Source organism: Gadus chalcogrammus, chromosome 4, assembly GCF_026213295.1.
Source record: "Gadus chalcogrammus isolate NIFS_2021 chromosome 4, NIFS_Gcha_1.0, whole genome shotgun sequence".
NCBI lineage: Eukaryota > Metazoa > Chordata > Actinopteri > Gadiformes > Gadidae > Gadus > Gadus chalcogrammus.
In genome coordinates, this window is record NC_079415.1 from 34220159 (window position 1) to 34237246 (window position 17088).

Sequence of the window (17088 nt, forward strand, 5' to 3'; positions counted from 1 at the left end):
CACTCTGGCCACTCCTAAACGCCATGCAGTCTTGCCTTTAACCTGGACCTCAAAGTAAAATCTCCCTGAGGAGAAGCTCTGCTTCATGAGGACACATACATGCCGTGTAAATCTCTTAGGGTTGTCTGGGAGCTCCTTCACTACACCTCCATCATGTTCTTGTTTCCCATCCTCAGAGAGGATGAGGCGGGGATGAGCTGTATCAGGATCCAGAGTCACATCTACTTCATACTGCTGGACCCTCTTCAGTTCAGCATCACGCAGCTTCTTCATGTCCATGTTCAGTGTCTCCTCCAGCTGATCCAGGGATCTCCTCAAGGTCCCTACGTATGACGGAGGACGGACCTCCACCGTGGTCCAGTCCCTGGTGGGTGGAGGATCCTTCAGGGATCTGAAGGCCTGGAGGAAGTGGAGGTGGTCTTCAGTGTGTGAGAGCTGCTTCACCTCTGAGCATTTATTGGTCAGGGGCCGTATTCACAAAGGATCTTAGGGCTAAAAGTAGGTCCTAACTGGCGAATTTAGGAGTAACTCCTAAAAATAATGGGCGTGTCACTCTTAAATTTAGGACTCCTAACTTTTTTCACTAAGAGCAATTCACAAAGTATTTTAGGACTAAAAGTAGCACCTAAGTCTAGGAGAGCTTAAAAGTCCTCAAGAGGACTCCTAACTCAGTAAGACCTATTCACAAAGAATCTTAAAATGCCTGCGAGACGAAATGTTAGGGTATTCAATTTATTGTGGAGTTAATGCGCGATGCAATAGCATCCCCGACTAACAGGAATAATCCGATTAGTCCCGAAATAATATGTTATAAAAATTAAATTTATAAAAAAATATATATAATTTATAAAAAATAAAAATAATTGCGCCATCAAAAGACGAGGACGTGTTCGTCAATAGGAAGAAAGTGCATTCCATCAACACGCAGGTTGTTTTTGATGCAAATTTTAACATAGCCTACTGGATGTTGTTGCAAAGTGGCCTGGATCTTCAGCTACCCATGATTCGCGCATTTTAATGGTGAGCGGTCTGAGGCAGCTTTTTGAGATGTACCAGTTGGGTGTCACTTGCTGGGTGACAGTGACTATCCATGCAAGACGTGGCTCTAGACACCCTACCTCAATCCACAACCGGGCACAGTTCAAGTGTAACATGTAAGTGATTACGCAGATTACGTATAGTCCTATGCTATGCGTAAAACACATCGTATTGGCTCTTTGCGAGCACACAAACATACACGAAATGTTGTGGAGAGAGGAATTGGGCAGATGAAACGTCGGTTTCATGTCCCACGGCGAAATACGCCTCACCCCAGAGAGGGCAAGCACAGTAATCACTGTATGTGCCATTCTACACAACCTCTGCAAGCGGAGGAACATTCCACAGCCAGACGATAATGATGATGATGATGATGATGATGATGATGATGATGATGATGATGGCGATCAACATTACAAGGAATTTGGCCGTGTGGAACCGAGTGGACAGGCATTTAGGGATCACTTTGAAAACACATTTTAGGTAAACACCTTGGCACAAATCAGTCAACACTTGGGTAGTTCGTAACATTTATTTTATTTTAGATTTACGTATTTGTATTGTTTGCTTTCTCTCTCTTGAACGTGCAGGCTACAACGTCATTATCGTGGTCTGCACAAAATTGTCATCATGCGTGTATTCTGCTAACTGCACTATAACTACTTATGTAATAGGAATTCATTTCTAGCCTAGGCTATTTCCTTGTTTTTCGGTGATTCAGTGGGCTCGTCTGAACAACCAATCACCGAACTGACCGCTTCTAAACTCGTGCACGAGAATTGACGTAATCCATAGCAACGGCGCGTCACTCTTAGTTCACTCTTTGTGATTTATCCTTAGTAAGAGTAGGTCTCAGCGGCTTTGTGAATAACTTTTAAGAAAAACTCCTACGTAAAATGTTTTAGCGCGAGTTAGGAGCACTCCTAGCGGTAAGATAAAATGCTTTGTGAATACGGCCCCTGATCTTCTATTTCCTGCTCCAGCTCTTTGATGAGGTCTTCAGCTTGTTTCACTGTGGATTTCAGTTTCTCTTTAACCGTTTGGTTGAAATCATCCCGGCACTTTTCAACACAGCATATCAAAGCAGTGAGGACCTTCCCACCATCGGCAATCTCTCTGTCTGCGTCTTTCTTGTTAATTTCTACTGTGTCTCTGATCTCCTTAATCTTTAGTTTTCTCTCCTGGATCATCTGTGGAACTTCAATCTCTATTTTTCCCAGCTTGGCCCTCTTAGCTTCATATTCCTCCGTTAGAGGTACAACAGGATGGGACTTGTGGTCTGTTTCTGTGCAGAACTGACACACACACACCTGTTCAGTCTGACAGAAGAGTTCCAAAAGTCGGGTGTGTATCTTACACATCCTGTCTTCCAGACTGTCCATAGGCTCGACCAGCCGATGTTTCTTCAGGCCAACGACTCTCTGATGTGGCTCCAGGTGGGTTTGGCAGTAAGAGATAAGACACACTAGGCAGGACTTCACGGCCTTCAGCTGGGTCCCAGTACAGACGTCACAGGGAACTTCTGCTGATTCAACACAAGGCTGGTCTTTTACTCTTACGCACGTTCTAAACTGAGCAGCCAGCTCTGATAAGAGGATATTGACGTGTACATCAGGGGCCGTATTCACAAAGGATCTTAGGGCTAAAAGTAGGTCCTAACTGGCGAATTTAGGAGTAACTCCTAAAAATAATGGGCGTGTCACTCTTAAATTTAGGACTCCTAACTTTTTCACTAAGAGCAATTCACAAAGTATTTTAGGACTAAAAGTAGCACCTAAGTCTAGGAGAGCTTAAAAGTCCTCAAGAGGACTCCTAACTCAGTAAGACCTATTCACAAAGAATCTTAAAATGCCTGCGAGACGAAATGTTAGGGTATTCAACTTATTGTGGAGTTAATGCGCGATGCAATAACATCCCCGACTAACAGGAATAATCCGATTAGTCCCGAAATAAAATGTTATAAAAATTATAAATTATAAAAAAATATATAACTTATAAAAAATTAAAATAATTGCGCCATCAAAAGACGAGGACGTGTTCGTCAATAGGAAGAAAGTGCATTCCATCAACACGCAGGTTGTTTTTGATGCAACTTTTACTTTTAACATAGCCTACTGGATGTTGTTGCAAAGTGGCCTGGATCTTCAGCTACCCATGATTCGCGCATTTTAATGGTGAGCGGTCTGAGGCAGCTTTTTGAGATGTACCAGTTGGGTGTCACTTGCTGGGTGACAGTGACTATCCATGCAAGACGTGGCTCTAGACACCCTACCTTAATCCACAACCGGGAGCACAGTTAAAGTGTAACATGTAAGTGATTACGCAGATTACGCTTAGTCCTATGCGTAAAACACATCGTATTGGCTCTTTGCGAGCACACAAACATACACGAAATGTTGTGGAGAGAGGAATTGGGCAGATGAAACGTCGGTTTCATGTCCTCCACGGCGAAATACGCCTCACGGGCAAGCACAGTAATCACTGTATGTGCCATTCTACACAACCTTTGCAAGCGGAGGAACATTCCACAGCCAGACGATGATGATGATGATGATGATGATGAATGATGATGATGGCGATCAACATTACAAGGAATTTGGCCGTGTGGAACCGAGTTGACAGGCATTTAGGGATCACTTTGAAAACACATTTTAGGTAAACACCTTGGCACAAATGAGTCAACACTTGGGTAGTTCGTAACATTTATTTTCTTTTAGATTTTACGTATTTTTATTGTTTGCTTTCTCTCTCTTGAATGTGCAGGCTACAACGTCATTATCGTAGTCTGCACAAAATTGTCATCATGCGTGTATTCTGCTAACTGCACTATAACTACTTAATAGGAATTCATTTCTAGCCTAGGCTATTTCCTTGTTTTTCGGTGATTCAGTGGGCTCGTCTGAACAACCAATCACCGAACTGACCGCTTCTAAACTCGTGCACGAGAATTGACGTAATCCATAGCAACGGCGCGTCACTCTTAGTTCACTCTTTGTGATTTATCCTTAGTAAGAGTAGGTCTCAGCGGCTTTGTGAATAACTTTTAAGAAAAAACTCCTACGTAAAATGTTTTAGCGCGAGTTAGGAGCACTCCTAGCGGTAAGATAAAATGCTTTGTGAATACGGCCCCAGGTCTTTTGTCAAAGATCTTGTTGCAAACAGGACATTTGAACTTCACTTGTTCATCCCAGAACTTTGTAATACAGGTTCTGCAGAAGTTGTGTCCACATGGTGTGGTAACTGGGCTGCTGAACACATCCAGACAGATGGGACAGGAAAAGTTCTCTACAGACCAGCAAGTGTTAGCCGAGGCCATTCCTAGACACAGAAGACAAGGTTTATATATTGAGCAATACCATTATTCCTGTCATTCCACGGGAAGAGAGGTTTCAACTCATCTGAAAGTTGTGCTCTTTTACTCACCTTGTTGTTATTTCTTTCTGCAAGACAATCTGTTCCGAAATGCGACTTATTTTTCTCCTGAAAGAGAGCGACTGCTTCCTCGTCGGGTGGCTTTGCTTTTCATGAAACTTAAGTTTCGTTTCGTGAACATGACGTCCTCTCCTCTCTCCTCCCCCCGGCTCCTCCCCTAACTCCTGTCTGCGCCCCCACGGACACAGTCCACTGACGTTTCAACTTTCACACTGACTTCGGCTGAATTCACCCATTGCGTGAGGGACTTCAAATGCCTTGATCTGTGTGTTCCTAAAAAAAAAGAGAAAAGAGACCCTGTGGAAAACGACGGACATTGTGGTGATTTTCGAATGAAACTGGGAATCATCGGTTTTGATCTATCCGGGTTTCCGGGGCTTCCCTGAATACTTTTTATCCAACCCTGATCCGATTTTCAACAGAAACAGACAGAGAGCTGTTCATGGGCGCTACGCTAATGTAGGAACTCTCCCCGATGTGCATGCGCAAAGTGCACACACAAGCAGCAGAGCTGAGAGCAGCAGGTAGTGATACGGTCTGGTCAGCGGGGGATTTCCTTTTGCTTTGGGAAAGCTTGCCGCGTTTGAAGTACTAGTGCACCCCCTGCTGGTAAAAGTAGATCTTGCGCGCACACACACACACACACACACACACACACACACACACACACACACACACACACACACACACACACACACACACACACACACACACACACACACACACACACACACACACACAGTGGTTTGCTCCAACTTTAGCCCCTGAGCAGTGGGAACTGGGAACACAACTAATTTTACAATTAATTTATTCTTATTTTTTGCCTTTATAATGTCTGGATGGGTGTGTGTGTGTGTGTGTGGCGTGTATGTGCCCCTGTGTTTGTGTATGTGTGTGCAAGTGTGTGTGTGTGTGTGTGTGTGTGTGTGTGTGTGTGTGTGTGTGTGTGTGTGTGTGTGTTGTGTGTGTGTGTGTGGTGTGTGTGTGTGTGTGTGTGTGTGTGTGTGTGTGAGACCCACTTTTACCAGCAGGGGGTGCACTAATACTCCAAACGCAGCAAGCTTTCCAAAAGCAAAAGGAAATCCCCCGCTGACCAGACCGTTTCGCTGCCTGCTGCTCTCAGCTCTGCTACTGATTTGTGCACTTTGCGCGTGCACATCGGGGAGAGTTCCTACAGCAGCGTAGCGACAATGAACAGCTGTTTGCTCTCTGTCTGTTTCTGTTGAAATCGGATCGGGGTTGGATAAAAAGTATTCGGGGAAGCCCCGGAAACCCAAATAGATCTACAACGATGATCCCAGTTGTAAATAACCATCGAATCATGTCTCTCGTTCTGCACCGGCTCTCCCTTAACTCCAGAAAGAAGAGAACACACATCAACGCATTTGAAAAGGCCGACACAGTGAATGAATGTAGTGCTGCACTCAAGTGCCGAAGGGGCGGAGCCAGGTGTTAGGAGAGGAGGGGAGAGGACGTAATGTTGAGGAAACGAAACCTAAAGCACCCCGACGTGTAAGCAGTTCTCTCTTTCAGGATATAATAACACGCATTAAATAGTCCGACAGACAGAAACAACAACAAGGTGAGTAAAGCAGCACAACTTTGAGATAAGTTAAAAACACTTTTGCAATATAGGAATAACAAAAATAATGGGATTGCTCAATACTTAAACCTTGTCGTCTGTGTCTAGGAATGGCCTCAGCTAACGCTTCCGGGTCTGAAGAGAACTTTTCATGTTGCATCTGTCTGGATGTGTTCAATAGTCCAGTTTCCACACCATGTGGACACAACTTCTGCAGAACCTGTATTACAAAGCACTGGGATGAACAAGTCACGTTCAAATGTCCTCTTTGCAACATGGCTTTCGACACAAGACCTGATTTACGGATTAATACCCTCTTATCAGAGCTGGCCACTCAGTTTAGAACATCCATACGAGTAAAAGATCAGCTCTGTGTTAAACCCGGAGAAGTTCCCTGTGACGTCTGTACTGGGACCCAGCTGAAGGCTGTGAAGTCCTGCCTAGTGTGTTTTATGTCTTTCTGCCAAACCCACCTGGAGCCACATCAGAGAGTCGCAGTCCTGAAGAAACATCGGCTGGTCGAGCCTATGGACCGTCTGGAAGACAGGATGTGTAAGAAACACGACCGACTTCTGGAGCTCTTCTGCCGGACTGATCAGGTGTGTGTGTGTCAGTTCTGCACAGAGACAGACTACAAGTTCCATCCTGTTGTACCTCTACAGGAGGAATATGAACTGAAGACGGCCCAGCTGGGGAAGATAGAGGCTGGAGTCAAGCAGATGATCCAGGAGATACAAGAAAATATTCAGGAGATTAAAGACACAGTTAACCGCAGCAAAGCAGATGTAGACAGAGAGATAGCTGATGGTGTGCACATCCTCACTGCTCTGAAGAGCTGCATTGAAAAGTGCCAGGATGATCTCAAAGAGAAACTGAAATCCACAGAGAAACAAGCTGAAGACCTCATCAAAAAGCTGGAGCAGGACATAGAAAATCTGACCAATAGAAGCTCAGAGATGAAGCAGCTATCACACACTAAAGACCACCTCCACTTCCTCCAGACCTTCAGATCACTGAAGAAGCCCCCATTCAAAAGGACCTGGAGGATGGTCCGTCCTCCATCACACGTTTGGACCTTGTGGGGATCCCTGGATCAGCTGGAGGAGACACTGAACATGGAGATGAAGAAGCTGCGTGATGCTGAACTGAAGAGGGTCCAGCAGTATGAAGTAGATGTGACTCTGGATCCTGATACAGCTCATCCCAGTCTCGTCCTGTCTGAGGATGGGAAACACGTACATGAGGGAGATGTGAGGAAGGCCATCCGAGACAACCCTAAGAGATTTACACAGGGTCTATATGTTTTCACAATGCAGAGCTTCTCAGGGAGATTTTACTTTGAGGTCCAGGTTAAAGACAATACTAGATGGTGTGTAGGAGTGGCCATAGAGTCCATCAAAAGAAAAGGTTATATCAAAGAGACCCCTGAGACAGGTTACTGGACTCTCTACTCCTACAAGATGTGATGGTATTTAATGATGACCCTGATGCCAGTCTCCCTCTGAGAGCTGATTTCCAGAAGGTGGGGGTGTTTGTTGATTATGATGAGGGTCTGCTCTCCTTCTATGATGTGGAAGCCAGGGTTCATATCTACTCTGCTACTGGCTGCAGCTTTACTGAGCCTCTCTATCCATTCCTCTGTCCATGTTCCTTTGATTATAAAGGTAACTCTGCCCCTCATCATCTCACCTGTCCATCAAACAGACTAGGACCTTTGTTTGATAATAAAATAATCAAACGACCAAAACAACGAATGTTGTTTCCTGAATTAGAATCTCTACCATGTGAGATCTGAGAGAACAATATTCATATCTTGCTACTTTCACTTAACAAGGAGTAATTCAGTAGAAAGTGAACCCTGACTATTATAAATGATAACCCATTCTGAATTATTAGATAACATTATATTCTGCATTGTCTGTTTTCTCCAGTCTTTAAAGGTTTACTGCTATACTATTGTTAATGGTTGCAGTCATGTATAGCATGGTTTCAGGATTGATGTTTATTTCATAATCATCTTAACATTATTGCTAGTTTATACTTCGGAATCATGAATGAATCATCATAATCAAATGTAAAAATACTTTTCTGATGTTAATAAAAATGGTAACACAGCTGATGAGTCAATGACTGTTAATGTCCACCATACAACAACCCATGTGTAAGACAAAGATCACAGTTACTCCATGTCCAGACTCTCCCCGTGTGTGTGAGTACTGTGACTGTGTCTCGTCATCTCTCCTCTCTCCATCCTCTCATCTTAGTTCCTCCTCTCTCCTTCCTCTCTCTTCTTCCACTCCTATCTCCTATGTCTGCTCTCCTTTCTAGCTCATCCAGGATTGTGTTAAGTATTGTTTAGCATGCACATTACATATGAGTAAATACACGTTTGACTTGTCTTCACTATAGTCTACCTACCTGTGTCCCGGCGCATACAAGCAGCAGTCCCATAATCAGTGTTGTGAGCGACACCCAGTGGCGGGAGCGGGTATCAGCACAGAGGGGCGGAACCTTCTTTGCGGGCCCCAAATCCTACTCTTTCGTAGTACACTTAATTTGACTATTTAGTTAATATTTTGAGACATGATTCTCTTTTTTGCAATTCTTCGCATGATTAAGGTACAAATGACTTTCTTTCTTTAATTTTTTTCTTCAGCCGTTCAGGTAATTGTCGTCTGGTCTCTTTGTCACACACAGTATTATTAGAATTGCATCGTTGAATAACATGAAGGCTTTAAATGAATACAACGTGTTTATGGCGCCGGCTTGGTGGCTGGTACGTCGAGGATAGCCGCAGCAGACAGAGTGGGAGACGTCTTCCGCAAACTTTGGCCGAGTGATGACGTCACACGCTTTGGACAGGCCACCGACCGCCTGGTTTAGGGAATCACCCCCGGTACACATACTCCATTCAAAAAGAAATACAAACGTGGAACACTTTGCAGGAAGAACTATTTGAGGAACTATTTGAAATAATGGAAACCGTTCTGAAAATGGTGTGGAAAAGATGGCTGCTTGAATTATCGATTAAAAGTCCTGAATTATTTCATGAATTGAGTTCCTCCCTGAACTGCGGGCCGTTCTGTGGTTCTCTGAGGGCGCGGCACCAACTGACAGCTCTACCGGTCGAGCCACCAGGGACGAGAGATTCAAATCACCCAAAGTATTCCTGGAATTGTTGAGTCACCGTTTATTAATACTGTTTATGAACTGTTTGTAAAAAAAGAGAGAGAGAGAGAGAGAGAGAGAGAGAGAGAGAGAGAGAGAGAGAGAGAGAGAGAGAGAGAGAGAGAGAGACTGACTGACTGACTGACTGACTGACTGACTGACTGACTGACTGACTGGTTTCATGCTGAGTTTGTGTGTACACCAGGGAAATAAAGAACCTTATTTGATGACATCATACAGCAACTAAACACATAAAGTGTTTTCTTGTTTTTCGTTGTTTGATTTCATGAAAGGTGATGCAGTGGGTTACATAGTAGTGATGTGGATTCATCCTGGTCCAAATCTAAACTGAAATGCATCGCATTTTAAAAACGTAGGTAAATATGGTCTCAAATGGCCCTCTTTTAAACACATACTACTGCACTCGTTCACTGATACTACCAGTTCTGGGTTATAAGGTTACATCAATCATATGTTCTGACTCCACCTCTAAGACAGTGAATACCTGATCTACAATCAAGCCGCACCTCTCAATGGAAAATGAGGGTCAGCCAGACGTCAGACGTCACACTCCACCCATTCAGTTGGCTCTAAGGAACATAAGGAAATCCATGTAATGAAATGATGTAACACCGCATTGGATTAGTGGAAAATAATTTTGCTCAATCACACCTTGATAAGCATAAATAACGAATTGAACTAATCTATTAAACCAGTTGTCCATCACTTCAGATTTTCACACTGGTTGTCCCTGGTACGTAAAAGCTACCCATAATACACAATTAATTATAATGTGACATTTTTAACTGCCACGGTAGTGGCAGTTAAAAATGACTGTTGTCTCTGAACTGGGAACTGGTTGGTCTGGTTGGTCTGCCCTACCCTGAGCCTCATGATGCAGCTGTTTAATGAGGTTAGGGATGAGCCTTAGATAACTACCAGCGTTAGTAGTTATATAAGGCCTAGCTCCGGAGGAGCTAGGTGTTAGGGGAGGAGCCAGGTGTTGGGGGAGGAGCTAGGTGTTAGGGGAGGACCCAGGTGTTCGGGGAGGAGAGGAGAGGACGTTTTGAGCAGGAAACAAAACGTAACATTCCCAGAACCCAAGTCAAACCGACGAGGAAGCAGTTCTCTCTTTCAGGAGGAAAAGAAAACACATTTTGAAACAAATAGTCTGACAGACAGAAACATCAACAAGGTGAGTAAAGCAGCATAACTTTCAGAGAAGTTAAAACCTCTCTTCCTTAGGGAATTAAAAAAAGAATGGACTTGATCAATACATAAACCTTGTCGTCTGTGTCTAGGAATGGCGCTCTTCAACACTTCCGTTCTTAAGAGAACTTTTCATGTTCCATCTGTCTGGATGTGTTCAACAGTCCAGTTTCCACACCCTGTGGACATAACTTCTGCAGAACCTGTATTACAAGATACTGGGATGAACAAGTCAAGTTCAAATGTCCTCTTTGCAACATGGCTTTCAACACAAGACCTGATTTACGGATTAATACCCTCTTATCAGAGCTGGCCGCTCAGTTTCAAACATCCATACGAGTCAAAGATCAGCTCTGTGTTAAACCCGGAGAAGTTCCCTGTGACGTCTGTACTGGGACCCAGCTGAAGGCCGTGAAATCCTGCTTAGTGTGTCTCATGTCTTACTGCCAAACCCACCTGGAGCCACATCAGAGAGTCGCAGTCCTGAAGAAACATCGGCTGGTCGAGCCTATGGACCGTCTGGAAGACAGGATGTGTAACAAACACGACCGACTTCTGGAGCTCTTCTGCCAGACTGAACAGGTGTGTGTGTGTCAGTTCTGCACAGAGAGAGACCACAAGAACCATCCTGTTGTACCTCTAAAGGAGGAATACGAAGTGAAGACGGCCCAGCTGGGGAAGATAGAGGCTGAAGTCCAGCAGATGATCCAGGAGAGACTAAATAATATTCAGGAGATTAAAGACACAGTTAACCGCAGCAAAGCAGATGCAGACAGAGAGATAGCCGATGGTGTGCACGTCCTCACTGCTCTGAAGCGCTGCATTGAAAAGTGCCAGGATGACCTCAACCAAATGGTTAAAGAGAAACTGAAATCCACTGAGAAACAAGCTGAAGACCTCATCAAAGAGCTGGAGCAGGAAATAGAAGATCTGACCAATAGATGGTTCGAGGTGAACCAGCTGTCACACAGTGAAGACCACCTCCACTTCCTCCAGGCCTTCAGATCCCTGAAGGATCCTCCACCCACCAGGGACTGGACCACGGTGGAGGTCCGTCCTCCGTCATACGTAGGGACCTTGAGGAGATCCCTGGATCAGCTGGAGGAGACACTGAACTTGGAGATGAAGAAGCTGCGTGATGCTGAACTGAAGAGGGTCCAGCAGTATGAAGTAGATGTGACTCTGGATCCTGATACAGCTCATCCCCGTCTCATCCTGTCTGAGGATGGGAAACAAATACATGATGGAGGTGTGAGGAAGAAACTCCCAGACAACCCTAAGAGATTTACAAAGGGTATATGTGTTCTCACAAGGCAGAGCTTCTCCTCAGGGAGATTTTACTTTGAGGTTCAGGTTAAAGACAAGACTGCATGGTGGTTAGGAGTGGCCAGAGAGTCCATCAACAGAAAAGATCTGATCATAGCGACCCCTGAGTCGGGTTACTGGACTCTTGCCTACTACAAGGATGGGTTGGTATTTAGTGATGACCCTGATGTCCGTCTCCCTCTGAGAGCTGAGCTCCAGAAGGTGGGGGTGTTTGTTGATTATGATGAGGGTCTGGTCTCCTTCTACGATGTGGAAGCCAGGGTTCATATCTACTCTGCTACTGGCTGCACCTTCACTGAGCCTCTCTATCCATTCCTCGGTCCATGGCTCTGTCATTATAAAGGTAACAACTCTGCCCCCCTGATCATTTCACCTGTCAATCAAACAGACTAGGACCTTTGTTTGATAACAAAATAATCAAACGACAAAACAACTAATGTTGTTTCATGAATTAGAATCTCTACCATGTGAGATCTGAGAGAACTGTATTCATATCTTACTGCTGTCATATAACAAGGAGTAATTCAGTAGGAAGTGAACCCTGACTATTATAAATGATAACCCATTCTAAATTATTAGAATGGGTTATAATTTATAACCCATTACATTATATTCTTCATTGTCTGTTTTCTCCAGTCTTTTAAGGTTTACTGCTATGTAATTGTTAATGGTTGCAGTCATGTATAGCGTGGTTTCAGGAATGATGTGTATTTCATAATCATCTAAACATTATTGTTTGTTTATACTTCGGAATCATGAATGCCAACATAATCAAATGTAAAAATACTTTTCTGATGTTAATAAAAATGGAAACACAGCTGATGAGTCAATGACTTTTAATGTCCACCATACAGCAACCCAACATGTGTAAGACAAAGATCACAGTTACTACATGTCCAGACTCTCCCCGTGTGTGTGAGTACTGTGACTGTGTCTTGTCATCTCTCCTCTCTCCATCCTCTCATCTTAGTTCCTCCTCTCTCCTTCCTCTCTCTTCTCCGCTCCTATCTCCTATGTCTGCTCTCCTTTCTAGCTCATCCAGGATTGTGTTAAGTATTGTTTTTCATGCACGTTACATATGTGTGACTAAACGTTTGACTTGTCTTCACTATAGTCTACTACCTGTGCCCCGGCGCATACAAGCAGCAGTCCCATAATCAGTGCTGTGAGCGACACCCAGTGGCGGGAGCGGGTATCAGCACAGAGGGGCGGGACCTTCTTTGTGGGCCCCTTATCCAACTCTTTTGGGGTACACTTAATTTGACTATTTATTTAATATTCTGAGACATGATTCTCTTTTTTGCATTTCATCACATTATTAAGGTACAAATTACTTTCTCTCTTTCATTATTTTGATCAGCCGTTCAGGTAAGAGTCGTCTGCGGTCTCTTTCTCAAACACAGTATTATTAGAATTGCATCGTTGAATAACACGAAGGTGTTAATTGAATACAACGTGTTAATGGCGTCGGCTTGGTGGCTGGTGTGTCGAGGATAGCCGCAGCAGACCGAGTGGGAGACGTCTTCCGCTGTCGCTCTCCAAGGTGCTGAACTTCGGCCGAGTGATGACGTCACACGCTTTGGACAAGCCTCCGACCGCCTGGTTTAGGGAATCACCCCCGGTGTACATACTGCATTAAAAAAGAAGTACAAACGTGGAACACTTTGCAGGAAAGACTATTTGCACCGAATGAGACGGGATCAGATGAAGAAAGCATAGATTCTTGACAGCTTTTTAGTGCCAAAGAAAATCTCAACTTCGGTGAGATGGTGTAGAAAAGATGGCTGCTTGAAGTATCGATTAAAAGTCCTGAATTATTTCATGAATTCAGTTCCTCCCTGAACTGCGGGCCGTTCTGTGGTTCTCTGAGGGCGCGGCAGCAACTGACAGCTCTACCGGTCGAGCCACCAGGGACGAGAGATTCAAATCATCCAAAGTATTCCTGGAATTATTGAGTCACCGTTTATTAAAACTGTTTATGAACCGTTTATAAAAAGAGAGAGAGAGAGAGAGAGAGAGAGAGAGAGAGAGAGAGAGAGAGAGAGAGAGAGAGAGAGAGAGAGAGAGAGAGAGAGAGAGAGAGAGAGACCCAAGAATACACTTCATTTTGAAGCACAAGAAACTCAGGAACTGAACTCTGACATGAGTCCCCTGTGCCTGCTGGTGCTGAAGTTAACTAACACACATCAAGCTCAGTCCAGAACTGCTTCCCAGAGAACAATTAGAGTCAACAAAATAATTGATCAAGCAAACGAAGACTATTTGGAACATTAGACAAACCAAACCTCAAACCAAAGTAGATAGAATTCCTATCTGATCCTAAACAGATATTACGAATTGAGAGACTATCTCGTCTCCTGTCAGGAGATGTGAAGCAGAGACTAATCCTGACCAAGTACAGGCTCAGTGACCACAATCTTGCAGTGGAAACAGGCGGACACAGATAGACCTGGCTGCCGAGGGAACACAGACTGTGTGGTCGCTGTCAGGCAGAGGAGGTTGAGACTGAGGAGCACTTCCTTTACATTGTGAAAAATAGGACATTTTAAGACGGATATACTTCACCAAATTACAAACCTATATTCCGGATCCTGCAGACATGGAACATAAGGACAAAATTGCAATTCTTCTTGGTGAAGGTCCTTCTGCTGCCCTGGCAGCACAATATGTCCTGAAATGTCATAACCTGAGAGATTCAGTCCGACTTTATATTTATTTTATTATTGTTGTTATTGCTATTGTTGTTATTGTTATTATTATTAGTAGTAGCATTATTATTAGTATTACTATCTGTTATTTGTACAATTATTCTTGCATAACTTGAATATGCTTTAGCGATACTGTATTCAAATACTTGCTAATAAAGCACTTTGAATTTGAGAGAGAGAGAGAGAGAGGGGGAGAGAGAGAGAGAGAGAGAGAGAGAAGAGTAGAGAGAGAGATAGAGAGAGAGAGAGAGAGAGAGAGAGAGAGAGACTAACTGGCTGACTGGTTTCATGCTGTGTTTGTGTGTATAACAGGGAAATATAGAACCTTATTTGATGACATCATACAGCAACCAAACACGTAAAGTGTTGTCTTGTTTTTCGTTGTTTGATTTCATGAAAGGTGATGCAGTGGGTTACATAGTAGTGATGTGGATTCATCGTGATCCAAATCTCAACTTAAATGCATAACATTTTAGAAACGTATGTAAATATGACCTCAAATGGCCCTCTTTTAAACACATACTACTGCACTCGTTAAATGATACTTGCAGTTCTGGGTTATCAGGTTACATCAATCAAATGTTCTGGCTCCACCTCTAAGACGGTGAATACCTGATCTGCAATCAAGCCCTACCTCTCAATGGATAACGAGTGTCAGCCAGTGGCTTGGTGGCTGGTGTGTCGAGGATGGCCGCAGCAGACAGAGTGGGAGACGTCTTCCGCTGTCGCTCTCCAAGGTGCTGAACTTTGGCCGAGTGATGACGTCACACGCTTTGGACAACCCACCGACCGCCTGGTTTAGGAAATCACCCCCGGTGTACATCCTCCATTCAAAAAGAAGTACAAACGTGGAAAACTTTGCAGGAAGAACTATTTGCACCGAATGAGACGGGATAAGATAAAGAAAGCATAGAATTGTTGACAGCTTTTTAGCGCCAAACAAAATCTCAACGTCCTTACAAACAAGACTCGTCGTCTGGTTCCTCGACCTTCTCTCACCTCCAACTATAGAAGATCATGTTAGCCAAACCATGACTCAGAATGTGATGATTAGCAGACGTTTGTATCCAGAGCGTCCAGTGAGATGAAGGCCCAGGTCTGGGCTGCTCAGGGGGGACATCGGGGGTCCTGTGGACGAGGAGTCTAAACACACCAACTCAGACGCCAGTCGGGCCCCTGAGGCCCTCAACAGTCCTGGTTCATCCTGGGGCTCCAGGGCTGCCGGCTCCCCGTGAACGCCCCTTCAGTTCAGCTTCAGTAAGCCCAGGACAGGTGTGTGGCACCAGAGCCAATCAGCAGGGGACCGGGTCACCCTATCAGCCAATCAGAAGGCCGGGTCACCCTGTCAGCCAATTCAGAAGGACCGGTTCACCCTATCAGCCAAATCAGAAAGGACCGGGTCACCCTATCAGCCAATCAGAAGGACGGGTCACCCTATCAGCCAATCAGAAGGGCCCGGGTCACCATATCAGCCAATCAGAAGGACCGGGTCAACCTATCATCCAATGAGAAGTGATACCTGAACCAGCAGGTGTTCCACCTGGAGATGGAGACATCAAATAGAAGTAATGGAAACCGATCTGTAAATGATGTAGGAAAGATGGCTGCTTGATGTATCGGTTAAAAGTCCTGAATCAATTCATGAATTCAGTTCCTCCCTGAACTGCGGGCCGTTCTGTGGTTCTTTGAGGGCGCGGCACCAACTGTCCAGCTCTACCGGTCGAGCCACCAGGGACGAGGGATTCAAATCACCCAAAGGATTCCTGGAACTGTTGAGTCACCGTTTATTAAAACTGTTTATGAACCGTTTATAAAAAAAGAGAGAGAGAGAGAGAGAGAGAGACAGAGACAGAGAGACCGAGAGAGAGAGGAGAGAGAGAGAGAGAGAGAGAGAGAGAGAGAGAGAGAGAGAGAGAGAGAGAGAGAGAGAAAATCTGACTGACTGACTGACTGGTTTCATGTTGTGTTTGTGTGTACAACAGGGAAATAAAGAACCTTATTTGATGACATCATACAGCAACTAAACACATAAAGTGTTTTCTTGTATTTCGTTGTTTGATTTCATGAAAGGTGATGCAGTGGGTTACCTGGTAGTGATGTGGATTCATCCCGGTCCAAATCTCAACTGAAATGCATCGCATTTTAAAAACGTAGATAAATGTGGCCTCAAATGGCCCTCTTTTAAACACATACTACTGCACTCGTTCACTGATACTTGCAGTTCTGGGTTATCAGGTTACATCAATCAAATGTTCTGGCTCCACCTCAAAGACGGTGAATACCTGATCTGCAATCAAGCCCCACCTCTCAATGGAAAACGAGTGTCAGCCAGACGTCAGACGTCGGACTCCACCCATTCAGTTGGCTCTAAGGAACATAAAGAAATCCATGTATTGAAATGATGTAAGACCGCATTGGATTAGTGGAAAATAATTTTGCTCAATCACACCTTGATAAGCCTAAATAACAAATAGAACTAAACTATTAAACCAGTTGTCCATCACTTCAGATTTTCACACTGTTTGTCCCTGGTACGTAAAAGCTACCCATAATACACCGATTATCATGTGACATTGTTAACTGCCACAGCACCATTTAGGTTTGTTTTTACTGTCGCTGGCACTG

The 17088-nt window shown here is 44.3% G+C and overlaps 2 protein-coding genes and 1 pseudogene across 3 annotated transcripts; 2 read left to right on the top strand and 1 right to left on the bottom strand.

Annotated features, from left to right (window-relative positions):
- Window positions 1-1606: 1606 nt before the first annotated feature.
- On the bottom strand, window positions 1607-4605 carry LOC130381433 (E3 ubiquitin-protein ligase TRIM47-like). 2 transcript variants are annotated; one of them, XM_056589061.1, is made up of 3 exons: window positions 4462-4605; window positions 4168-4356; window positions 1607-2650 (listed from the first exon to the last, which is right to left on the bottom strand). In XM_056589061.1, exons 2-3 carry the CDS (start codon window positions 4352-4354, stop codon window positions 1962-1964), a joined length of 876 nt encoding a protein of 291 aa, XP_056445036.1. In that variant the 5' UTR covers window positions 4355-4356; window positions 4462-4605; the 3' UTR covers window positions 1607-1961. The 2 variants fall into 2 exon arrangements, with proteins under 2 accessions (XP_056445036.1, XP_056445037.1); XM_056589062.1 differs by lacking the exon at window positions 4462-4605 and having other exon boundaries at window positions 4168-4455.
- A 1012-nt stretch (window positions 4606-5617) lies between these two features.
- On the top strand, window positions 5618-8159 carry LOC130381407 (nuclear factor 7, ovary-like). The gene is made up of 2 exons (XM_056589027.1): window positions 5618-6052; window positions 6161-8159. Exon 2 carries the CDS (start codon window positions 6163-6165, stop codon window positions 7516-7518), a length of 1356 nt encoding a protein of 451 aa, XP_056445002.1. The 5' UTR covers window positions 5618-6052; window positions 6161-6162; the 3' UTR covers window positions 7519-8159.
- Window positions 8160-9760: 1601 nt separating this feature from the next.
- LOC130381031 (zinc finger protein RFP-like) lies at window positions 9761-12437 on the top strand (annotated as a pseudogene).
- Window positions 12438-17088: the final 4651 nt, after the last annotated feature.